The 27232-nt window shown below is 39.1% G+C and overlaps 1 protein-coding gene across 4 annotated transcripts in view; it reads right to left on the minus strand.

The window, feature by feature from the left end:
• The window catches only part of ACO1 (aconitase 1), a 143432-nt gene that overhangs the window by 33814 nt on the left and 82386 nt on the right, over window positions 1-27232 (minus strand). For all 4 annotated transcript variants that reach the window (XM_036737792.1, XM_036737794.1, XM_036737793.1 and 1 more), the window contains 5 exons: window positions 25948-26087; window positions 18139-18310; window positions 17185-17285; window positions 14198-14314; window positions 5050-5209 (listed from right to left, as the gene is read on the minus strand). In XM_036737792.1, the coding sequence (XP_036593687.1) occupies window positions 5050-5209; window positions 14198-14314; window positions 17185-17285; window positions 18139-18310; window positions 25948-26087 (690 nt within the window). The remainder of the gene's footprint in view (window positions 1-5049; window positions 5210-14197; window positions 14315-17184; window positions 17286-18138; window positions 18311-25947; window positions 26088-27232) is intronic.

The raw sequence follows: 27232 nt of genomic DNA on the forward strand, positions 1-27232 counted from the left end.
TGGCAGATGAGAAAATAAATTTATGATCCTTTGAGCTTAGAGAGGTGGAATCACTTGCTTAAAATGATGAAAATAGTAAGTGGCACGACTAGGGTTTGAACCTAGGTCTCCTCCTGGGTGTGGAAACTGAAACTATTACATTCTTTTCAAATCAATCTAGTGATGCAGTCTTGATAAAAAATAGGCTTGCTTCTGATAAAAAGGGCTTAACTGGCATTGGATCAACTCTTAGTACAACAATCCTACTGAAAAACCTAAAGAAGGAAAAAAAAAGGCCCTTCTTGCTTCAACTCACTTGTGATCTTCTCTGTAATTAGTTGCTTTGAGGCTAAATGAACTATTTAGCCTCATTGGTGGACCATTTTTTCTTAATTTTTTCACTTGCAGTCCTTTGTACTAGAGACTAAGAGATCTTTTTTTCAATGTAGAAAACATGTGGAAGCTGAATAAGCTTCATATCATCAAAAATATGCATATAAATTTAACTATTTGATCAGCTGTCACACAACAGACCAGGTTGTGCCTTGGACCTCCTCTGTGGCCCTAAATCAGATGCCGTTCTGCTGCAGCACTGACATTAAGAGTCAAGTCTGTAACACAAACAAAAAGAAAAGTAAAGGGTCTTTTTTTTGTTCATTTTATAAAGACTCTTTAGTGGCTTCCATGCCAAATTAAAAAACAAGTTTAATTTGTCCTCCATTGAAAGCTTCTCTACTTTCTTTTTTAAGAAAGAAAATAATTCTTTTAAAGTATGTACACCTTTGGGTGTATTGAGAATTGAGTCAGAAGACCTAGGTTCAAGTCTCATCTCTGATACTGCCTAGCTGTGTGACCTTTACCCCAGTCCTAGGGTGGAGTCAGCAGCAAACCACCTACTTCCCCAAACTGTGAATGATGTGAATTGTTTACCTATCACACACTGGATTCTGTATCTCTGGCGCTATGGAAATACATTCCACTATTTGCTTTGTCAACCTTACTGACAAAATATTTAGTGCATTAGTATACAGGATGCACAGGTAGCATTGTCTTAAGGAAAGAATACTGAATTAAGAGTAGAAGACCTCACTTTATTCCTCGTGAATTAAACCTGTTGGGTTGGGCAAGGGCCCTTAGCCTTTCAAAGTTTCAGTTAATATTTATCTGTAAAATGGAGTTAATACTTGCATTATCAATTTCATAGGATTATGCATGAGGATGAAATGAGGTTATATAAAAACATTTTATAATGCAGATCAAAGCATACTTTTTTCTGGTTTTTCCTTGTTTGGGGTCTATCTTCTCTTTTGCAACATGGCTAACATAAAAATATAATTTACATGACTGAATGTATATAATCTATATCAAAGTGCTTGCCTTCTCAAGGAAGGCGGGGGAGGGGAAGGAAGGAGGGAATTTGGAACTAAAAAATTATTAAAAAAATGTTAAAAATTGTTTTTACACGTAATTGAGGAAAAAAACATTCTTTAAAACATTTTTTAATAATTATAAGCCACTAATTTTAAGCTTTTATCATTACTATTGTTTTTACAAAATTTAGTATCAGCAACAACAGCTTTAAACAAGGGAAAGGAGGATAGAGTTGATACTCTAATGCACTAGTAACTTGCTAAGTCTTCAGATAAATATAAAATATAAAATAAGGTAGTTCTGGGAATACAGTGGAATGCTCCCTGGATTGGTACACTGGAGACAAAGGACAAGAGTCTAAAACTTGCCTGTCACTTACTACATATGAAATCATATGGAAGTAACTTAACTGGGCCCCACTTAATTCTATCTCTAAAATAAAAGGGTCGGCCTATATAACTTCTACAGTTCCTTCTGGGCCAAATAAATCTTTAATCCAAATGATTGTCTGACCCTAGATCATGGTCCACTTGTTATGAACTGGGGAACAAAAGGCCAATGAGGTAAGGTAGGAAGAAAAAGAGAGGAAGACACTGTATTTGTATTAACTGCAGATTGCCTGTGTAGATACAAGTTTTTGTATTTCTACAAGTCAACTCAGTCATTTAAAGTTTGGGGTTTATCCAAGATAATGAATTTTCCCTTTTAGCTTGCTGTCTTTTTTGGAAAGCTAACAACTTTATATTCTTTATATAGTTCACTTACATACCATTCCATTTTGAAGGTGTGGAAATCACAACTCCTGGAAGGGGTTGGATGAGGAAAGGGGTGAAAACTAAGCAGTGGGCTTTTCTAGTGAGCTATGCCTAGTACACCAACAGCAAAGATAATGAAGAAATGACTGAATCCATCATCATTATTATTATCATAGGGACAGCTAGGTGGTACAGTGGATGGGGTATTGGATTTGGAGTCAATAAGACTTGGGTTTTCCTTCTAACTAGTTGTGTGACACTGGACAAATCATCTAACCACTCAGCCTCAGTTTCCTCACCTGTGAAATGGGGATAATAATAGCACCTCTCACAGGGTTTTTGTGAGGATCGAATGAGATGGTATGTAAAACACTTTGGAAACTTTAAAGTGATATATGGATATAGATCTAAAAATACATATATATGTGCATATATACACACAATATAATTGCTATTTTTTATTATTATGTAGATAGAACCACTACTACTGTTCCTAGAGAATGTTCTGAGCAAATAGATCATTTAGACATACATCATTGTGTTCCTTTCTGAGATTTTGCAACCCCAATAATTGCATATAACCCAGAGTTAAGTTTCTTGAATTGTAATTAATTCTGAGCTACCTTTGCTAATAGGGAAAACATGGAAAGTAAAATACGCCAAAGGATTCTGAGTTCTGTAAGGTTTAATTTTCATGTAAGCACATCAGAATTTAATTTTTCAAAAATTATTTAATATTTTATTTTCTCCCAATTACATGTAAAAACAATTTTTAATATTCATTGAGTTCCAAATTCTCTCCCTTTCTGAGAAGGCAAGTGCTTTGATATAGATTATACATTTGAAATCACACAAAACATATTTCCATTTTACTCATGTTGTGAAAGAAAACACAGACCCCCTCATTTCCCCTCTCCCCTAGGGGGAGGGAGGAACAAGAAAAATAAAAGTAATGGAATTTAATTTGAAATTAGTACAAAATGCAATCTGAGCATCTCCCTCAACTTGCTTTACTCAGGAGGTCCTTAGAACATAATTAGGCAGCATTTTTCATGTCTTGCTTCTTCCTCTCCACTCACATGGCCTCTGTTGTAGTTCAGGCTGAAATTACATCCCATCATAACTCTTACAATAACTTTCTAATATATTTCTTGGCTCTAAATGTCTCTCTAATCTGTCCTTCACACAACTATCAAACTAATCTTAGTAAAGCTCAAGTCTGACCATGCCACTGCCCTGCTCTACAATCTTCAGTGGCTCCCTATTGCCACTATGGTAAAATACAGATTCCTCTGCTTGGCATTTAAAGCCCTTCACAGGCAATGTAGGGTATTTTCAGGGAAGACTAGTACTTCTGGTGTGAGGGCTGTCTCAATGTTTGTGAGGCTCCAAAGGAAATTGTGGGAGAAAACAAGTTTTAGACTGTCTACCAAATTTAAGGTCTACAGGGCCATTGTGCTGACCTCATTGTTGTATGCCTGTGAAACCTGGACAGTCTACCAGCACCATGCCAGGAACTGAATTGCTTCCATTTGAATTGTCTTAGAAGATTCTGAAGATCATCTGGCAGGATAAGGTACCAGGCAATGAGGTCTTTTCTCAAACGAAACTGACAAGCATTCAAAATCTTCTGCAAAGAGCACAACTACAATTGGCTGGTCTGCTGTTAGAATGCCAAACATACACTTGCCTAGAAGACTGTTATTTTCACACAAGGCAAACACTCTCATGGTGTTCCAAAGAAGTGATATGGGATACTTCTTAAGGTTTCTCTAAAGAGCTTTGGAATTGATGTTGTGACATGGGAGACACTGGCACAGAAACACCTAGCATGGCATGCCCTCATCAAAAAAGGTGATGCTGTGCTTTATGAGCAAAGCAGAATTGAAGCAGCTCAAAAGAAACACAAGGTGCACAAATTTAGAGAATCCATCCCAAATGTTCACATGGACTCCTTGTGCCTGATGCGCATTCTGAGCTCATATTGGTCCAATCAGCCACAGTCAGACGCACTGTAACTTGACTCTAATATAGTGATGCCATTTTGGTCCTCTTTGAGAACAAAGGACAATAACAAAAGCCATTTACAATATGACTCCAATATACCTTTTGAGCCTTACTTCATATTACTTCCTTTCAAGTACTATATGCTCTAAATCAGCTTACTTGCTGCTTCTCATCCTTGGCATTTCATCTCCTATTTCTGCTTTAGCACAGCCTATTCCACAGAACCTTGAATGCACTTCTTCCTTACATGCTTGCTTCTGCCTCTTAGAAATCTTCAAGCTCAAGTACCACATGATAAGAAAGAGGCCTTTTCTAATTCCCTCAAATTTCTGTTTTGTACCTGCTCAAATTGCTCTGTGTTTGTTAATCTGTATAAATGGTATATCCTAAAGAAAATATGGTTTGTTTTGTTCTGTTTTTTACATTTTTGTCTTTTTACCTCCACCCTCCTACAGAATAAGTGTTTTGTAGACCTTGGCTGGACTGAATGGTTAATGGCCATGTCAGTTTATCCGACAAAAAGCTTTCTATTTTCTTGGTTCTAAAGCTTTATCAGTGGGCTTCTTATGGCAGACATCTGGTTCAAATCTTCCAAAGAGAACCTGTGGGTACAGCTATTTTTGCAAGGAATAGTCTTGTGAGGTATTTCAAATGATAAATTTTCACATTCCTTTTTGTATAACTATCAGAATTGCCTCTCTTCCCTTTAATTAGTTTAACCACAGAAAATACTCATTAACATTAATCTTAACTCATCAGTGTTTTTTCAAACTCTCATAAGACTGGGCATCCTAAGCCTGAAAATCCCTAGAGTCTTCTAGAACTGTACCTCCCAGAATTATAGCTGATAAACAAATGACTCTTCATTTTCAGAGTAAAAGCCAGCCTTCTACAAATTTGTATAGTATCTCTGAGCAGAAGAATCTAATATACTTACCTGCCCCTAACATCACTGAAGGGTTACTAGTGTTGGTGCAGCTGGTGATAGCAGCAATAACGACAGAGCCATGGGACAGTGTAAACTCACTATTATTATACATAAATTTTCTGTGATCCTCATGATGTTCTGGAGACACCTGGAATCCTTTAAATCCTTGCTAAAGAGAAGAACAGAAAAATCTATTCTAAATCTAGTCACAATGGAAGTGATACCTACTTTTCTAAGTGTAATTTTACATAAACAGGCATACTTAATTATGACAGTAATAAGTTAAAGAATAATTAGAAAGCAAAACTTGCTTTTCTTTCTTCAATTCTTCATAAAAGGTACTTAGGAAGGCCCACTCTGCTTCTTTAATTACTCTTGAGATGATTAAAAATTGCTTCCCCCAATTCCAGAAGAACAATGAAAAAGCTGAAATCATCAGATTGTTTATTACACGTTTATAAACAGCTAATTCAAACCAAAGTTACTGATACTAATACTAAGATTTTTTTCGAAAGCGATGTATTTTGCTTAAATTGAACCACAAATGACAGTATTTTTGGATATTCCTACTTTATACTTCTGTGCTATCATGAAAAAAAAAGCAGTATGACATAATGGATAAAGCACTGGCTTTGAAGCTATGAAGATCTGAGCTCAAGAACGTCTCTGACAAATAACCTGCTGGCCAATCCCCCTCTGTTGTGCCATCCCTTTGATTATCTCTAATTTATCTTGTATGTATCTTGTCTATATATTGTCTTCCCCTTTTTAGACTACTCACCTCCTTGAAAGCAGGGACTCCTTTGTATCCATAGCACTAAGCATAGTGCCTGGCACATACTAGGAACTTAATAACTAATTGTTAACTTGACTTATGACCTGGGCAAATCCCTTAACCTTTCAGTGTTATAGGCAACTCTCAAAAAATATAATATCAGAGAAGGTGCCAACTTGCATTGGTAGAAGAAGTTTCTTCCCCAGGGAATTTCAAGCTAGTGAAATCACAGGTCAGTTCACATCTCAGTTCCATATGATGGAAGTTATATTTAACAAGTTGAAATAGCCAAAATGAATCTTTTCATTAAATGAATCTTTTATTAACACTGGTGTCCCATGGATCTATCAGTCAGTCAATAAATGAGCATTTATTAAGTGGCTACTATGAGTCAGGCATGTTAGCGCTAGGGATACAAAGGAAGACAAAAAACAGTCCCTGTTCTCAAAGAGGTGGATAGTCTAAAGAGGGGAAGACAAGATGTCGACAAGATACATACAAGATAAATTAGTTCATATAGCAAAAGAGAGTCAAGGAGCACACAATTTAATGGGAGAGACAACATGCAAACAACTATGTACAACCAAGTTACATACAGGATAAATTGAAGATAATCAAGAGAAGGAAGGTACTAGAATTAAAGGGGATCAGGAAAGGCTTTTTGTAGAAAGTGGGAGTTTAGCTAGGACTTGAAGGAAGCCAGGAGGCAAAGATGAGGAGGGAGAACATTGCAACCATTGGGGATGGCTAGAGAAAATGCCCGCAGTTGGGAAATGGAGTATCTTGTGCAAGAAATAGCACAAGCATTACTAGATTGCAAAGTATGTGGGGGCAAAGGAGGTGTAAGGTATAAGAAGACCAGAAAGGTGGGAGGAGGTAGCTTATGAAGGGCTTTGAATGCCAAGCAGAAGATGTTACATTTAATTTTGGAGGTGATAGGGAGCCACTGAAATTTATGGAGCAAAAGGGTGATGCAGTTGGACATGTGATTTAGGAAGATCACTTTTACAGCTGAGTGGAGAATGGAATGGAGTGGGGAGAGAAATGTGGAAGGCAGACCAACCAACAAGCTACTGTAACAGTCCAGGTATGAAGTGATGAAGAACTATACCAGGTTGGCAGTGTCAAAGGACAGAAGGAGATATATGTATGAAAGATGTTATGAAGGTAAAATTTAACAGGCCTTGGAAACAGATTGGGTATGGGTATGTGTGTGTGAGAGTGTGAGTGAGAGTGTGTGTGTGTAAAGATGGCAGCTGGAAAGCAGGGACTTGCATAAGCTCCCCCCAGGTCCCTCCAAACACCTATAAAAACTGCTCTGAACAAATTCTACAGCTGCAGAACCCACAAAATAGCAAAGGGAGGCAGGGCTCCAGCCCAGGACAGCCTGGATGGTCACTGGGAAGGGTCTATCACACAGAGCTGGGAGCAGAGCGGAGCAGAGCCCAGCATGGGCTGTGCCAGGACCAACCTGAGAGGGAGCTGGGCGGAACAGGACCTAGTGCTCTGAATCAGTGAGCTGCGGCAGTTACCAGACTTCTCAACCCACAAACGCCAAAGACAAAAGAGAAGGTTAATGGGTAGAACTGCTAGAAAAGAGTGAAAGGAGTTAGCTGTTGGCCACCACCCCGGGGGCAGCAGAGCTGGTGCAGCTCTAGGGCTGCTTCCAGCTGCAGTTGCTTCCGGCCCCAGGCCTACCCTGTGGGAGGAATTAAAAGGTGGATCAGAGCAGGAGTGCAGAGCCTGCTTGGATCTGAGTCGCAGTCCGGGTTGGCAGTTCTTGGGGGAGGAGGAGTACTGGTGTGGCAGAGCTGGCTGTATAAAAAAAGCTCTGAAAACAACAGTACAGCCCCTCAAGCTTGAGACAAAGTACTCTCTACTCTACAAGCAGTCATACCCCGACAAAAAACTCAAGGGTCAAGCAGTTGGCTGGGAACACGGCAAGGCAGCAAAAATGGACTCAGATTCAGACTCAGACTTTGGAATCTTTCTTTGGTGACAAAGAAGACCAAAACATACAGCCAGAAGAAGTCAACAAAGTCAAAGAACCTACATCACAATCCTCCAAGAAAAACATGAACTGGTCTCAGGGCATGGAAGAGCTCAAAAAGGATTTGGAAAAGCAAGTTAGAGAAGTAGAGGAAAAACTGGGAAGAGAAATGACAGTGATGTGGAAAAACCATGAAAAACAAGTCAATGACTGGCTAAAGGAAACCCAATAAATACTGAAGAAAATAACACCTCAAAAAATAGACTAACTCAAGTGGCAAAAGAGCTCCAAAAAGCCAATGAGGAGAAGAATGCTTTGAAAGGCAGAATTAGCCAAATGGAAAAGGAGGTCCAAAAGACCACTGAAGAAAATACTACCTTAAAAATTAGAATGGAGCAAGTAGAAATTGGTGACTTTATGAGAAATCAAGATATTATAAAACAGAACCAAAGGAATGAAAAAATGGAAAACAATGTGAAATATCTCATTGGAAAAACCATTGCCCTGGAAAATAGATCCAGGAGAGATGATTTAAAAATTATTAGACTACCTGGAAGCCATGATCAAAAAAAGAGCCTAGACATCATCTTTCAAGAAATTATCAAGGAGAACTGCCCTGATATTCTAGAACCAGAGAGTAAAATAGAAATTGAAAGAATCCACCAGTCGCCTCTTCAAAAAGATTCCTGCCCCCCCCCGCCCAAAAGAGTGTGTACGTGGGGGAGAGAGAGAGATTGAGGAGTTTAAGGACGAAACCCACGTTTTGAGTCTAGATCACTGGGAAGATGGTGGTACCCTTGACAGAAATGCAATTCAGAATGGGGACGGGGTAAGATGAGAAATTCAGTTTTGGACATGTTGAGTTTAAAATGTCTACCAAACATATAGTTTAAGTTGTCCAATAGGCAGTTGGAGATGAAAGACTAGAGGTCAGTACAGAAGGTAGGGCTGGATAAATAGACTTGAGAATTATCAACAAAGAGACGGTAATTGAATCTGTGGGAACTAATGAGATCACCAAGTGAAACAGTACAGAGGAAGAAGAGAAGAGGGCCCAGGCCAGATTTCTGTGGGATACCTACAATTAGCACGTGTGAGTTGGGTGAAGATACAGCATAGGAGACTGAAAAGGAGTAGTCAGGCAGGAAAACCAAGAGAAAATAGCATCACAAAAAACCCCAAAAGGACAGTGTTTGACAGTGTCAGAGGCTTCAAAGAAGTCAAGAAGGATGAGGTTTGAGAAAAGACCAGCAACTTTGGAGAGAGTACTTTTGGTTAACCCAGACTGCAAAGAATAAAAATAAAAAGAAAGAAAGCAGAAGCACCTTCTGTAGACAGCCTTCTCAAGGAGTTAAGCCACAAAAGGGAGAAAAATGTCTAGTAGGAATAGATGGATCATGTAAGGTTTTTTGAGGATGGGGAAGAGAGTGACATATTTTCAAGCAGCAGAGAATCATCCAGTAGAAAGGGAGAGAATGAAAGAACTGGGATGATGCAGGGGACAATCTGCTGGAGAAAATGGGATGGAATGGGATCCGTTGTGTTCATGGAGAGGGGTTAGTCCTGGCAGGGAGAAGAGACATGTCATTATGTGAGAGAGAGAGAGAGGTATGAGGCAATAAATGGTGGCAGAAGGCATCTGGGAAACGTGAATTGAGGAAGAAGGGAGAAGAGAAAAGTTCTTGGTGACTGGCCTCAACTTTTTCTGTAAAATCTGTAAAGGTGGGTAGGGTGGGGTGGTATAGAGGTATGGAAGATCTGAGAAAACGACTGGAAAAGTTCCTGTGGTGAATGGGATAGTAAGTTAATTAGGGGGGAACAAAAGCATTGCCTTGACGCAGGAACAATTTATTTGGGATTGCATAACATAAAACATCCCTTTTGTAGAAAAGGCCAGTACAACCAGAGTTAGTTTAAAGCTTTCACAACACTAACAACTGAAAAAGTGTTTTAGTCTGAAATAAAGGTTGAGAAAAATAATTCTTTTTCAACCAAACCTCATGGTGCCTCCTTTATCACAAAAGGCACAGGGGTAAATTCCTTTCCCGAAAAATAAAAAACAAAAGTAACCCCTCCCCAGTTAGCCTAAATTTTATTTAAGAAAATATGTCATATAGCACTTTTTTTGGAGAGAGAGGGATATCACAAATACATATCTAGAGCGTCACAATTCCAAAAAAGTGTAGGAATCAAAATATGGATGCAGTTGCTCTAATCAGGGGTGGGCAACCTACAGTCCCTTTTAAGGGGATTTGTTCTATGAAGTTTGGATTCAGTCAAAGGGCTGCACTTGAGGACCTAGAGGGCCACATATGGCCTCAAGGCCTCAGGTTCCCCAACCCTCCTCTAAATAATATGAATGATCCACTAAAAAAAGTTTTTATTTCCACATCTGTAACAACTGGGTTTGATATTTAATTTCATCAATTAACTATCTATATTAGTTCTTTTTCCTTATTTTTTTATTGTTAGTTTTGCCTTTTTTGCTTCAAAAGAAAATCAGGCATTTTTCCTGCCCTCTAACCTCTTCTCCTCTCTCCCAACTAGGGAAAAAATACAAAGCACAGTCAATTAAAATAAATTCCCACAACTGGCTATGTCCAGAAATGTCTGTCTTGTTCTTCATATTAGTTCATCTCCTTTCTGTTATGATGGCAATTCTTCATTAACAGCCCTCTGGATGTTTCTCCATTAAAGAGATATTTTGGTATACTGGATACCAGAAGACATGAATGTAAGCATCAATTCTAACACAAACCGGCCATATGATTCTGGCCTCTTAGTGCTTTCGACAACTCTCTAAGATTAAAAGTGGAAAAAGCAGGTACAGAATTGCATTGGTAGAGGGACTTGCCTCACCAGAAGTTACCTATACCAATGAAATCAGACTCATATATTCTTTAAGACAGAACACTGGAAATGAAGGTATATTCATTCACAGGTTAAATAATATCATGTCTTATTATCATGTACATAAATGCTCTGTGTGAATTAGTGAACTGAAGAAAGAGTATACTTACTGACACAATTTAGGGGTACTAGGAACTCCAAAAATGTCTGGGTACAGGGCAGAGCTGCCTGGTATAAATTCATACACTCAAACCATCCTCTTAGCCAAGTGACAAAGTTTATTGTGAGGCCAACAGAAGTTGGGAGCTTGCAACCTGATGGAACTGATGCTAAAGCTTATATGGAAAAGGGACAGGGAAAGAATGCCAAGGGTGCTAATTAGGTGACAGGGGTGGAGTAGAGGTGGGTGGGAGGGGATTAAGGAGTGGCCAGAATATGTAAGTAGTCAGGGTGCTCCACTGCTGGAATGTATGAGAAGACTGGGTTGTTGTTGTTGTTGTGTTTGTCCTTAGTTTTTGAAGAGGACTATGACATCTGGGAAGTGATGACATGACTTGTAGTTGACTTTGATTTGAGTGAGGGACAGCTGTGCAAGGTCACCAGCCTCATTTTCTCCTCCAGAGTCATCTGGGTCCAGCGGCCAGATATTCATCACGACACTGGAGATGGCTCAGGATGCAATGGGAGACTCTGGCCCTTTTAGGCCAACGCCTCTTCAGGTTCTCACTTTTGAGTGAGGTAACTCCCATTCAGTGAACAGACCTCTTTTAAGAAATGAGTCAAGGGATGGCTCCTTTAATTTTTGTTTTTTTTAATGAGAAAGCTCAGAAAGTCAAGAGAGATAGCTTTGTATGGAAAACAGACGCAATAAAATATTTGTGGGGAAGATCTTTGATCACATTAGCACCACACCCTGTAATTCCTCAGATAAATGCTACCTAAGGGGGTGCCTGACTCAAGGACTCTTTCTCTAGCACCTGATCCCCAACGACCATGTTAGGGCAACCCTTCTATCTTGTCCTTTCAACAAAGAGTCTCTTATACTTTGCAATTCTGAACTATACAGGCATATTCATGGTCACCACTGATATCATGAATCTTGCCTTACTTATACACAGGGTCAATTCTGTACATGCCTGACAAGGAAAGAATTTTTCTCACAGGGGTCTGGGGTCCAAGTCCCACCACCCCATCACTTACTATATGTCAGGAACTCTATTAGGTAGGGTATACAAAGCCAAAAATGAAACAGTCCCTGCTCTCAAGGAGCTTATATTCTATGGTAGGGAGGAATTAACTTGAACCTAGAAAATTAAATACAAAATATGTATAAAGTAATTTGGAAGGGGGGGACACTGGCAACTGGTAAGAGATCAGGGGGGATTTCCCATAGCAAGGGACATTTGAGCTCAATGTTAAGGAAATTAGAGGTTCTTTGGGAGTGAAGAGGGAGAATCTTTCAAGCATGGGGGCACAAAGTAGGAAATGGAATACTGAGTGCAAGGAGCAGCAAATAGGTCAGTTTATTTGCACCACAGAATGATTAAAGGAGAGCAATGTTCCAGAATCCTATAAAATTAAGGTGGAGTCAGACTTCAAAGGGCTTTCAACACTGAACAAAGAAGTTTGTATTTAATCCTAAAGGTAAGAGTGGTTCCCTATTACCACCAGGATCAAATAGAACATCCTTTATCTTTTAAAGCCCTCCGCATCCTGGCCCTTTCATACCTCTCCAATCTTATTAGAGTTTACTTCACAGTCCATGTAGTCTGTAATTCAGTGATACTGGCCTTGTCCAGCTTGTGGCCATTTTCACTGGCTGTGCCCTGTGCCTGGAATTCTCATTCCTCCCCTCTACCTCCTGGTTTCCCTGACTTGCTTTAAGTTCCAGGTAAAATCCCACCTTCTACAAGATTTTCCCAATCCTCCAGTTTATCCTATATATACCTTGTTTGTCTCCCCCATTAGATGGTGAGCTTGTTGAGCACTGGGACTATTTTTGCCTTTCTTTGTATTCCCAACTCTTGGCATGGTGCCTGGCATATAGTATGCACTTAATAAATAAATGCTTGTTGACCTGACTTTAGCCTCCTAGCACAAGGAACTGACTTGGTTGACCTATGTTTTCATATCGCTTGGTGGCTATGTGGAGGATGGACTAGAAAGGAGAAAAGCTGGGAGTGTGAATGATAAATCATTATATCTATATCTATCTATCTATATATATATATATATATATATATACACACACACACACACACACACACACGTATATATCTATATAAGATCATCCAGGCCCTGCACGTCCCTTTGGACTCTCCTGCTTGGAGATATGATAGGCCTAGAGCAAAGAATGACAAACCTTTGGACTCTCCTCCTTGGAGATGTGATAAGCCTTAAGCAAAAGAATGACAAACCTTCGGACTCTCCTGCTTGGAGACTTGATAAGCCTTGAACAATGGATAATTAACATTCTTGAGGTTAAACATTTGAGAAAATGCCATTCTGGGGAGCCTAGCCAGCCCCCAAGAATGATATCTCATGAGACCCCATTGTGAGGGTTAGCTCCCCTCCCAATGGGAACATCCAGAGTAGTTGGCAGTAAGCTTTCTTTGTTCAAGGCTTCATTTAAGACTCCATGTGGATGAGTTGTGGGGGGAATCTCACCCATGGAGAGGACGCTCTGCTGAATTGGTGATGTTGCTTTCTGTGTCTTTGTAGCTTTTGCTGTGATTAGCTGTGTTATTAGGAATTGTTAGTTATTGTTGTTGCAAATCCAATATAGCATTCCCTGTCTTTTAATAAAAGCATTATTCCATTGGGAGTGTGTCTTATTGCAGGCGCGAATCTGAACCTAACTAAACTTATTTGCACAGAGTGGAAACCTAAAAAGGAGGCTACTTCAATATTCAAGGCAAGAGAATGGAGAATTAGGGTTCTGGGCACATGAGAGGAAAGAAGGGGATGGATGTAAGAGATATATTGTGGTAGTAGAAGAAACATCATTTGGCAACCGATTAGATATGAGGGGCTGAGAGAGGCTGACTGATGCTGCAAATATGGGTGGCTATGGATCATGGTGCTCTAGACAGAAATAGGGAACTCAAGAGGAAAGAGAATTATGTGTTTTGGACATGGGTGATCCAATTTCTGAAATATTTTCATTGTTGGGAAAATATTAATACATGCTTTTGCCAGTAATTGAACTTACCCATCTCCAATTAGAAAAGCAGAAAATAACTTATAGCATCGTACAATTGGAAAAGTAGTAGGCTTGGAATCTGGGAACTGAGGTGAGATTTCCATCTGTAGCTGTGGAATCTCAGACAAGTTACCCTCTGTGGACTTCAGTTTCTTCCACTGTAAAATGAGGATGACGAACTAGATGACCTCTAAAGTCACTTCTAGCTACAATTATATGATCCTATGATTTGAAAAAAGGATGTTTTTACAGGCTATTTGAAAAGGTTTTGGGGGGATCAAATGAGAAAAGCATGTTGTCTACCAACTACATTGAAACATGCCAACAAGAACCCTCTTACCTTGGCTCCCAGGCAATTCTCAAAGTCTTTTTTCATTTCAGATATTGCCACTTTATCTTGAGGCCTTTTGGGTCCACTGCAGCAGGGTACCACAGTTTTCAAATCTAACTCCACAATCTGCTCAAAAGAACTCTAGGATTTACTAACAGACCAACAAAGAAAAAATATTAACTATATAAAAAATTTTAAAGCAATATAAATCTTGAAAATATTTAAATTTGCAATTTCCCAAACAATTCTTGAAGTGAGCTAGGATGAGGTAGGGTATCACATTCTTTCTTCTCAGGAGGATCTAAAGCAGCACAGTTTTCTTCTTTTATTTTGGAGAATGGAATAAATCCACTGAAATGATACACAAAATTATCCCTCTTCTCTTTTTCTTCTTCCAACAAGATTAGCACAAGGTGAATTGAAAGGTATGACAAAGGCCCTACTGGTCAAGTGCGGAATTCCTGGAATTCTACTCATGGGCCAAGATATACTATTATTTATCTCACTCTCTTGCCGACATTTCATACGAAACCAAACAAGGTCTGCACTTGTATCCTATTATCAATCCTTGGCTACTAAAAAATTTTGGTTTTAAACTGACAAACTGGGAGAAGGCAAGGGATAGTAAGAAAGAAAAACTATTCTTTTTATGAGTATACCGAACAAATGTAAATTTTCATCTCTCTTCATTCCTTCTTCTACCCCTTCTCTGCGGTATAAGGATGATGGGTCCCCTCTTTTACATGACTCCTCCTTAAGTCTCATCCCTATTCTAATCACTTCTGCTCAAGAAAAATTCCTTCCACTTCTTCCTCGTTTATATGAAATCATCTGCCTCCTCCTTGTTACTGCTATCTACCAACTTCTGGGGCAGCTAGGTGGTACACTGAATAGAGTGCTGGGTCTGGAGTCAGGAAGATTCATCTTCGTGAGTTCAAATCTGGCCTCAGATACTTACTAGCTCTGGGACCCTGAGAAAATTATTTGTTTGTCTTAGTTTCCCCATCTGTAAAATAAGCTGGAGAAATCCCTCTAGAATCTTTGCCAAGAAAACCCCAAATGGGGTCAGACATTACTAAAATGACTGAGCAACAACAAAAATCAACTTTTTAGGTTGTTCTAATTTTACCAAAGACTGTAATGTCTTCCTCTCTATCCTGTACCTTGCCACTGTCCTCAAGAATGTCAATATTTACCAAATTCTCAATATCTATGACTCCTTTATCCAAGGTAAATTATACTACAACTGGTCTTACTTTAAAATTCAGTTTCTGAGTTATACCTCTTGAGTTTTATAACTTTAAAGTTCTACTCTCTCGCTACCACAGTTTTATTTTTTATAAAGTTTTCAGCACCATATTTTATTTGTTTTTCTTTTTGACCCCCTTATGGGATTTTAAAAAAATTCCTTTTTTATTTAGTTTTTTTAAAAAAAATCTTCCACTTACACGTAAAAACAATTTTTAACATTTGTTTTAAAACTCTGAGTTCCAAATTCTCTCCCTCCTTCCCTCCCTTCCCATGCCCTCCTCCATTGAGAAGGCAAGCAATTTGATATAGGTTATACATATGTAGTCATGCAAAATATATCCATAAGTCACATTGTGAAAGAAAACAAAATAAGGAAAGAAAAAAAAAGTATGCTTCAATCTGTAGTTAGACACCATCAGTTCTTCCTCTGGGAATGGACAGTATTTTTCATCATAAATCCTTCAGAGTTGTCTTGGATCACTGTATTGCTGAGAATAGCTAAGTCATTCACAGCTGATCATCTTACAATATTGCTATTATTTTGTACACAGTACCTTTCACTTTGCATCAGCCCATGCAAGTCTTTCCAGGTTTTTCTGAAAGCATCCTACTCATCATTTCTTACAGTACAATAGTACATCATAATCACATACCACAACTTATTCAGCCATTCCCCAATTGATGGGCATCCCCTTGATTTCTAATTCTTTAGCCTCAGAAAAGAGCTGCTATAAACATTTTTGGACATATATGTCTTTTTCCTTTTTTATCTCTTTGGGGACACAGAACTAGTAGTAGCACAGTTCTTTTAATTCTATTTCTACTACACTTCTCAAATCTGTCCCTATTTTCTATTCCTACTGTCATCATCCAAGTACAGGCCTTCATTCCTACCAACCTATACTACTACAAGAGCCTAACAGATCTTCCACCTTCATTCCTTCTTTTTGTAATCTACCCTTTACACCTCCATCAGAAAAATCTTTCTTATAGCAAAAATCAAGTTAAGTTCAAAGTTCTCTGCCTGGCTTTTAAGACAAAGGTTTCCTAATCAGCTCCTCCCCTCTCCCAGGGATACAGGAAATATTTTGTAATTAACTATGTTATCTTATTAAAATATTCCATAAAGTACAAATTGATTTACAATAAATTAAACCACAAAAACTTTGGTGTAGCTTTTGAAAAAAAAAAGTTATCTATTTCTTACAGGCATATGCATAGTAAAACTCTAGAATTTATAATTTTTTTCCTATTGAATAAGGGATTTGGTTTAGGTTACTGAGGGACTGAAAAAAGTTTAGAACCACAGCTCTACAACCTTTCAAACCTTATCTTATCTCAGGGACTAGCTAAATGTTTTGCCTAGAATAGGTGCCTAATAAATGCTCATAGGATTTGCTGTTAATGGATGGAAGTGGACATTGTCAAACTCTTCCTTAGTTTTTGGTAGATATTATGTACTCCTTACATCAGGAAGAGGCCACGGATGATTCTTAAAGGGAGCACTATGTTCATTTTCAAAAGACATGCCACAATTTTCCATGTATGTTTCCACGGTCACTGTCATTATTTTATACAGAAACATTTATAGCTCATTTGTGCTTTTGTTTTTAAGCCTTTGCACCCTTTGTTCTCCTGAAGTTGTTCTGTAGTAACTGTCTAATGTCTTACACATTTACTAGGAAGAAAAAAATTACTGTAAATCAAATTCTTTGAAGCTGTATTCAATGGTATTGTTTTCATACCTGGGTAAAATCTGGGTCTTGAGATGAATCACTGAAGTCTCTGAACATTCCTACACTTTGAAGGTACTTCTGAATATCCTTAACTTTTTTTTCATCACGGCCTAAAGGGAAATATTAAGGAATTAAAGGTAACAGACTTAATATGTCCTAGGCAGAAACTATAAATGCGTAAATTCATTAGTAAATAGAAAACTGTAGAAAAATTCTAGTGATTGGATGATTTAATTGACAGTTCTCTTCAAAAAGCCAGTCAATCAAGAAGCATTTATTAAATGCTTACTATGTATCAGGTACCATGCTGAGCCAGCGGATAGAAAGAAAGGCAAAACATTGCCCCAGCCTTCAAGGAGTTCACATTCTAATGGGAAGAGACAACACACAAACAACTATGTAGAGGTAAGATTTTTGAGGTATATATGACATGTGGGGCGGGAGCAATGGTGGCTTGTTGGTTGAGGGAGGAGGTAAGGAAAGCCCTCTTATTGAAGGTGGGATTTGAGCTGAGTCCTGAAGAAAGTAAAAAAGTCAAGAGGTGAGGTTAAGAGGAAGAGCATTTTAGGCATGCGTGAGGAGGGAAGCCAACGAAAAGGCAAAAATCCACAAGCAGTCTTTTGAGGTCTTGACTATGTCACAACAATGTAGTGCCTTATAGAAATGACTAGCTTGACTCTAATTTTTGAGGTCAAAAATGTTTTCATTAAAAACATCCTTTCATCACAATATTCACTGATTCCAAGTAACTTTCTAAGCTTTAGAAAATATTGCTTTTATCCCTTTACCCCTCAACACTTCAATATTGTTATGCAGTGAACGTGAAGAAAAAAGGAAGCTTCAATAGTCACATATTCCTAAAAGAAGCAGAGATGGAACTGGAAACAGCTTTATAATCCAAGGTTCCATGTTTTATTAAACAGAGCATTCACTTTCTAGAAAGAGCTTTCACTTCCTACTTACCTGTCTGGATGAGATACTTGATACTAACTTCATCCACTGGGAAAAACGCAGCAGTTGCACCATATTCTGGACACATGTTGGCAATAGTGGCTCGGTCAGCAATGGACAGCTGGGCTACCCCTGATCCAAAGAACTCAACAAATTTGCCCACTACACCAACCTGGCGAAGGTGCTAAGAGCAGAAATGACAAAAAAAAATGGAGATCATTTAAATCCTATATTAAATATGTAAAGCACAACAATCTAGGTACATTTTCATGTGCCTATGGGTAAGACAAAAAAAAATGTGTTCCTATAAACCAGCCTTGAAGGTAAACACTACAAATAAAAATAAACTCACACAGTGTTTTAAAAGAAATTAAATCAGCCTAAATGCTGTGAAAATTATAGTGGTAGCAAAAATGAATTAAATTCTTTTCTGTTCATTCAGAATAAATTTCTCCTTGTTCTGAATGAGTAGGCAACTGGTTTACTTCCAAGGTTTCAAAAAGAAATTATTGTGAATCTAAGATCAGGCTAAAATTAGGTCTGGCAAAAAAGAATCAATCTGGTTTACTTTAGCATATCTATACAATTTCACAATAAGTGACCAAGACCTTACCATTCAAGGTCTTTATCTACATGTGCAAAAATCTGTGCATTGTTTTTATTACACCAGTTTCCTCCTCAATTGCATTTACCCAAGAATAATTTGTACAAAGTAATCTATACAGGGGGCGGAGCCAAGATGGCAGCTGGACAGCAGGGACTAGTGTGAGCTCCCCCCGAGTCCCTCCAAAAACCTATAAAAAATGGCTCTGAACCAATTCTAGAAATGCAGAACCCACAAAACAGCAGAGGGAAGCAGGGCCCTAGCACAGGACAGCCTGGATGGTCTCTGGGTGAGGTCTATCCCACAAGGAGCTGGAAGCTGGGAGCTGGGATTGGAGCAGAGCAGAGCCCAGCATGAGAGGCTCGGACCAACCAGACCAGGAGCCGGGTGGAGCGGGCCCTAGCGTCCTGAATCAGTGATCTGCGGCAGTTACCAGACTTCTCAACCCACAAACACCAAAGACAGCGGAGAAAGTTAGTGGGAAAAGCTGCGGGAGTGGAAGGAGTTCCCCGTGGCCAGCGCCCCTGGGGCAGCAGAGGTGGGGCAGCTACAGCTGCTGTTGCTTCCGGCCCCAGGACCACCCGGTGGGAGGAGTTAAGTGGCAGATCAGAGCAGAAGTGCACAGCCTGCTGAAGATCTAAGCCTAGTCTGGGTTAGGGGTTCTTGGAGAAGGAGGAGTACTGGTGTGGCAGAGTTGGAGCATCCCCCCCAAACGTGGAACATAGAACTCTTTAGTCTATAAGCAGTCATACCCTGCTGAAAAACTCAAGGGTCAAGTTAGTTGGTTGGGAACATGGCCAGGCAGTGAAAACACACATAGATTCAGTCTCAGACTTTGAATTCTTTCTTTGGTGACAAAGAAGACCAAAACATATAGCCTAAAGAAGATAACAAAGTCATAGAGCCTACAACAAAAGCCTCCAAGAAAAACATGAACTGGTCCAAGGCCATGGAAGAGCACAAAAAGGATTTGGAAAAGCAAGTTAGAGAAGTAGAGGAAAAATTGGGAAGAGAAATGAGAAGGATGCGAGAAAACCATGAAAAACAAGTCAATGACTTGCTAAAGGAGACCCCCCAAAATACTGAAAAATACACTGAAGAAAACAAAACCTTAAAAAACAGACTAACTCAAATGGCAAAAGAGCTCCAAAAAGCCAATGAGGAGAAAAATGCCTTGAAAGGCAGAATTAGCCAAATGGAAAAGGAGGTCTAACGGACCACTGAAGAAAATACTGCCTTAAAAATTAGATTGGAGCAAGTGGAAGCTAGTGACTTGATGAGAAATCAAGATATTACAAAACAGAACCAAAGGAATGAAAAAATGGAAGACAATGTAAAATATCTCATTGGAAAAACCACTGACCTGGAAAATAGATCCAGGAGAGATAATTTAAAAATTATTGGACTACCTGAGAGCCATGATCGAAAAAAGAGCCTAGATATCATCTTTCAAGAAATTATCAAGGACAAGTGCCCTGATATTCTAGAGCCACAGGGCAAAATAGAAATTGAAAGAATCCACCGATCGCCTCCTCAAATAGATCCCAGAAAGAAATCTCCTAGGAATATTGTCGCCAAATTCCAGAGCTCCCAGATCAAGGAAAAAATACTGCAAGCAGCCAGAAAGAAACAATTTGAGTACTGTGCAAACACAATCAGAATAACCCAAGATCTGGCAGCTTCTACCTTAAGAGATCGAAGGGCTTGGAATACAATATTCTGGAGGTCAATGGAGCTAGGATTAAAACCTAGAATCACCTACCCAGCAAAACTGAGTATCATGCTCCAAGGCAAAATATGGCTTTTCAATAAAATAGAGGACTTTCAAGCTTTCTCAGTGAAAAGACCAGAGCTGAATAGAAAATTTGACTTTCAAACACAAGAATCAAGAGAAGCATGAAAAGGTAAACAAGAAAGAGAAATCATAAGGGACTTACTAAAGTTGAACTGTTTTGTTTACATTCCTGCATAGAAAGATGATGTGTATGATTCATGAGACCTCAATATCATAGTAGCTGAAAGGAATATGCCTATATATATGTTTATGTATATATATATATATATAAGTGAATGTGCATGTATGTATATATGTATGTGTGTGTGTATATATATATACATATATATGTATATATACGTACATACATATATATATATATACACATATACAGAGAGAGAGAGAGAGAGACAGCAGACACAGGGTGAGTTGAAGATGAAGGGAAGATATCTAAAGATGAAGGGAAGATATCTAAAAGAAATAAAATCAAATTAAGGGATGAGAGAGGAATATATTGAGAGAGGGAGATAGGGAGAGATAGAATGGGGTGGATTATCTCACATAAAGGTGGCAAGAGGAAGCAGTTCTGTGGGAGGAGGGGAGAGGGTAGGTGAGGAGGGAATGAGTGAATCTTGCTCTCATCAAATTTGGCCTGAGGAGGGAATATCATACATACTCAATTGGGTATCTTACCCCACAGGAAAGAAGAGGGAAGAAGATAAAAAAAAGGGGGGGGATGATGGAGGGGAGGGCAGACGGGGGTAGAGGTAATCAAAAACAAACACTTTCGAAAGGGGACAGGGTCAAGGGAGAAAATTCAATAAAGCGGGAAGGGTTGGGAAGGAGCAAAATATAGTTAGTCTTTCACAACATGAGTATTGTGGAAGGGTTATACATTATGATACACATGTGGCCTATGTTGAATTGCTTGACTTCTTAGGGAGGGTGGGTGGGAAGGGAAGAGGGGAGAGAATTTGGAACTCAAAGTTTTAAAAACAGATGTTCAAAAACCAGAAATAAAACTTTTTGCATGCAAGTAGAAAATAAGATACACAGGCAATGGGGCGTAGAAATTTATCTTGCCCTACAAGAAAGGAAAGGAAAAGGGGATGGGAGGGGAGTGAGGTGACAGAAGGGAGGGCTGAATGGGGAACAGGGCAACCAGAATATACATCATCTTGGAGTGTGGGGGAGGGTAGAAATGGGGAGAAAATTTGTAATTCAAACTCTTGTGAAAATCAATGCTGAAAACTAAATATGTTAAATAAATAAATTTAAAAAAATAAAATAAAATAAAATGGAGCTGGATAAACACACTAAAAAAAAAAAAACCCAAAAAAACCAAAGATATCTTTCCCTAAGATTACTTTGTACAAAATTGAAGAGTAACCCATAGACAAGGAACTGTAGTGGCTAGCATGACAGATATGAAGTCATAAAGCTGGGGTTCAAGTCCTGAATCTGACACATACTGCATGACTATGGGCAAGTCCCTTAACCCTTCACTACCTAAGGAAACTCAAAGGCTCTAAGTTGCAGCTAAGTTACTAGTCTGCTTGTGGGGTGGGGGGAGAGATGGGATCTCCACACTGGGAGCTGCTTACATCTCTGAAATCACAGATCCATACCAACCCATCTGTAATAGCAATTTAAATGTGAAGATCTTTCCCACTCATTAACAGGCCATGTGACCTGCTCATGTCACAGGAAGCCTAAGACACATGTGGGGGAGGAACTTCCTGACAGGAAAAAGAAGTTATGTCACAGGAAATGCAGAGAGAAAAAGAGAGAGAGGGGGGGGGGGGGAGAGAGAGAGAGAGAGAGCGAGAGAGAGACAGAGCGCGCGCGCACTCGTGAGAGAGTGCAATTATGGATGCTAATGGCCAACCTCATGATTGTTAGAACTGAACAGGCTGAGTTAGCTGTACTGTGAGTTTGTTTTGAGGAAGATCTGAGCAGGGGGTCGGAGAGGTTTTGGGACGGAGAGGCTCCATGTTGTGATATTATGTATGGAATGTTGTACTGCTCTGATAGATAAGATAAATGGCTTGTGGGATATGGTTCTCTAGTGTCTGAATAAATGGTTTACTTCCTTTACTTCCTTCTATGTGGAGAGCCTTGTGTACTTTGCGATACAGAACCACATAGGCATTTTGACAATTATCATCTACATCATTATTATTGCCTTACTGATACATTATTTGGTGACTAGGAGGATGGAATTGCAAGGTATGAGATATCAATTTAGAGGCAGAAGGGCTTTAGAAGAAGAAATGGTTGTCCCAGGATGGGAGGATGTAACTTATAGCAAGGGAATGATCTAAGGGGATTGGTCTCTGTGAAGAACGGAAGCAGAAACTACAGAGTGGAGGACCTAGAGATTTGGAGCTACGCCTGAGAGAAGTTACTGTTGATCCAGAAACAGAAGTGCTGAGAGGGATCTCTAGAAGAGGCTGGATTTTGCTCACAGCCTATCGTATTGTATGTGAAAGCAGAGACAAACTATTACAAGACAGAACTCAGACCCAAACAGTTACTGAAATGTCTGAGAGTGCTTCTTCCATACCACAGCAAGATGGAGAAACTCAGGTGGTAGAACAGCAGGAAGCTAACAGCCTTGTTGTAAATTCAGCTAGAAGGCAGAGGGAGCCAAGGGGGTCAAGGGTACACTTCAGTTCAGCCCAGGTTGAGTCTAGCAGCCAGTCTGGTTACCATGGTAACAGGGGGAGAGAATCTAAAAAGGAGGATACAATGTCAGAACCTGAGGCATGAGGTGATACTTTGTGGCATACTGCTACTTATGAGCCCCCATTGAGTACTACAGAATCACACCAGACATCTCAAAGAGAAGTACACCCCATACAGAAGAGGAGGCAGGAAACATAGGGTCGTAACACAGAGTTTAGGGAAGTTTTGGAAGATTTTACACAGCATAAAATCTCAGATATCTTGAGTAGGTTCACCCAGAGACTGGGAGAATCATTAATATCTTGGATGGTGAGAATCAATAATGAAGGGGCTGCAGGCTGCAGGACTGTCTGTAGATTCTGTGGATTGTATGAGATTCATATGTTATTACTCAGAACTCTTTTGTACAGCAACCTTTTAGGGATTATCATTCACAAAGAACTAATCAAGCAACCAATTTGTTGGCTTTGGCTTCAGCCAGTTGTAAAAGAGAATATCCTACTGATACTATGTGGCCTACTGCAGACAAACCCAGGTATTCAATTAGGGACTGTACAAGAAAGTTAAAAGAGGAAGTAATGAAGACTGCTATTGTTTTAGGGAACGCTGAAGTTTATTATGAAACTCTCCAGGGAGTTTCTCATAGGAATTTGATCATTAAGATGGCACGCCCCACTTATAAACATATGATTCTGACTCTGCTAACTGCAGGAGTAGGGAACCTTCTTTCAGAGGTGCTGGATAAGATTTCACAGTTAAGTGACTTAGGAGACTGGGGAGATGATAAATTTCCTCGGGAGAGAGGGTAAAAAACCAGCAGATTCAATGTTGGAATAGGATGACAAGGAGAGAAATGTCTTTGGTTATTAATTTGTCAGTTTTTCATGCAGATGCTCACTTGGCCATCACTATGCCAGTAAGTGAGTACAATGCACATGCTGATCAACTAGCAAAGATTGCTACTGAACGTACTGTGCCTACTCTGACACCAACTGATGATCTGGTACTAGCAAAATGGGTCCACCAAACGGCCGGACATTTAGGGGTCCAGGCCACACACTGGTGGGCACAAAATTGAGGTATTAGTATCTCTTATTCATTGTTAAAGCAAGTAACAGAGGAATGTCATATATGTCAACTGGAAAAGGAATGAACTGTTCCTAGGGTAGTAACTGGAGAAAGGGCAAGGGGGAAAGTTCCAGCCCAGACATGACAGATAGATTATATTGCACCACTATCCCAAGATAAAGGATGCAAATTTATATGTACTTATGTTGACACCTATTCAGGTGTGCTAGTTGCTTGTCCTTATAAGAATGCAACCCAGAAAAACACCTGTAAAACTCTAGATATTATAAGTCTTTCTTATGGAATCACAATGCAGATTCAAAGTGACAATGGGTCACATTTCAAATGTAATGCGATGAAGAGATATTGTGTATTGAACAATACAGAGTGGATATGTCATATTTCATATTATCCACAAGCACCTGGATTGTTAGAAAGAATGAATGGATTGTTGAAAGAACAGTTAAGAAAGTTAAGTTCTAATAATTAGTATCAACATTGGAAGGATATTTTGTTCACTACTTTATGTAATTTTAATAATAGACCATTAGGAGGAGGAAGTACACCTCTGCCCAGAATGAAGACCCCAAATCTGCAAATTAGAAAACAGCAGACACGTAAGATCCAAAATACTGAATACTGGACTGTGAGGGAAGATGTCCCACCACCGTATTCAGGAATACCTGAAGATCTGAGCAGGGGGTTGGAGAGGTATTGGGATGGAGAGGCTCCATGTTGTGATATTACACGTGGAATGTTTTACTGCTCTGATAGATAAGATAAATGGCTTGTGGGATGTAGTTCTCTGGTGTCTCAATAAATGGATTACTACTTCTACCTTCTATGTGGAGAGTCTTGTATACTTTGTGATACAGAACTACATAGGCATTTTGATGATTATGATCTACAATTGTTATTACTGCCTTACTGATATACCATCTCCCCCTAAAACATTTATACCAAGCTCAGAAAATCATTGTTCTCTGTTTCTGTAAAAAAAAATTTAGTAATGCCAGCACCTGAAATGTCACTTTCAGCAAATTTGTTAGACTGTAGAATCATTCAACATGACAAGACAGAGAAAGTAGATTTTGAAATTTTATCCTCCAATTAGCTTGAGTCAAAAATAAGAAAGAGGCATTTAAAAAAATAAACATCATCAATTTCCAAAACATCCTAAGTCTCCATAACGTGCAAGAGGAAAGCAATTTACATAATTAGCAATCATTCTTCTAGGAAAAGTCTTTCAAATATAATGTGCCTTCTTTTCACTTGGTAAGCAGCCTTGCTCTCCTTAAAAGGAAGTCCTCTGTGATCCTTTATTAAGAACTTAGTGTCTTTTCAATTTTCAAGATTTTCAAATGCAAAATTTGCTGGACACTGCAAAATAGCCCATGTCAGAACACAAGAAGTATAATAAAAATCAGATATTTTCTTCAGAAATATACCTGAAACTTACTTGGCAGCCATAATTTTAAAAGAACTATGAAGTAGTGGTATCATGAAATTAATACAGCAATTAATCTGAAGTTTAACTACCCACCCCCAGAATATTCTCCAATCCTACATATGCCCATGCTTCCCACAATTTTTTTAAAGGGGTCTATTTCCTATTTCCCTCATCCAATAGCATAACACTGTTTATTATTATTACATCCTGAAAATTATAAAATGAAAGCACAGTTACCTTGGTGATTGTTAGCACTATATCTGTGGAAGTCACCAGAGGATCAGGATTTCCCTGCAGCTTGTAACCAAACACTTGAGGAAGTACCATGCTGATTGGCTGTCCCAGCATGACAGCTTCTGCTTCTATTCCGCCCACACCTGAAATAAATGATTTGATGTGATTAATATTTAAACAGGATAAGAAGAGAGCTGGTCAATTTAACGACAAAGAAAGCAGATGCTTTAGGATATTATTATTTACAGTATCTTGCAGAAGGGGTGCAATAGCCACTAAAATAATATAGGCATAAGGACTAGACCTGTGATTTTTATTCACATAAGGAATCCCTGAATGAGAACTCCCTCTACCAATTCAGGTCAGTACCTTAGCATCTTAGAACAGGCCTGCACAACATACGGTGCTCAGGACTTGCAGTCACCAAATATTTCTGGCAGAACTTTGAAAAATGTAGAGGATATAAAAAGTAAGCAAAGATGTAATGAGTGCTTTGTTGGTACCCTGCTTAACACGCCTTCCACTATTTGCTGTTGGGCACATCATGTAATTTGGCAGGTGTGTATATCACTGTGCATTCTCTCCTGCTCATCACATGACCTGAGACAACCACCACTGTCAGTCTGTCTCTAGTCTGAGAGGAGTGAGAGTCGTATCTTTTCACTGTGTTTTTGGTCCTTACTAAATGTAAACAGTAAGAAAACCTGAAAAATGTATTAAAACTTGTACCACTTAGCAAAGTAATTTTTTTAACATTAATGTGATTTCATGATAAATAAAAATCTTAGTAAGTGTAATTAATTGATATTAATTGAAATTTCCCTTTTTAAATATGGTTTATTTGCAAAATAGTTATGCAAAAATTAATCATTAATTACACCTTTACTTGGAAAATGAGCCGCTAAAAACCTATTTGTGGCCTGAAGAAGTTTAGCTTATTTTAATTTTGGCCCCTACCTACTGCCAAGTTGTGCAGGTCTGTCTTAGAGAAATGCCCAGGGCAATGAAGAGTTTAGTGCCTTGCTCAGTCCCACAGCCAACAGGTGTCAGAGGAACTTGAATCCAGGTCTTCCTGGTTTTGAGGCTAGCTCTCTATGGACTACATCACTGCTGCCTCACCACCAGTCAAAATACTAAGAGAAAAGAAAACTTGGGCTTTGGTCAGAACACTGTGCTGAAACCAAGATCCTATGTTCGGTCTTTTTGCATGATTATTTGCGTAACAATGCGCAGCTATAGACTGTATCTCTAAGCTAGATATCTTAATAATCACAGAGGACTCAGATGG

This window comes from Trichosurus vulpecula, chromosome 9 (genome assembly GCF_011100635.1).
Source record: "Trichosurus vulpecula isolate mTriVul1 chromosome 9, mTriVul1.pri, whole genome shotgun sequence".
Classification (NCBI taxonomy): domain Eukaryota; kingdom Metazoa; phylum Chordata; class Mammalia; order Diprotodontia; family Phalangeridae; genus Trichosurus; species Trichosurus vulpecula.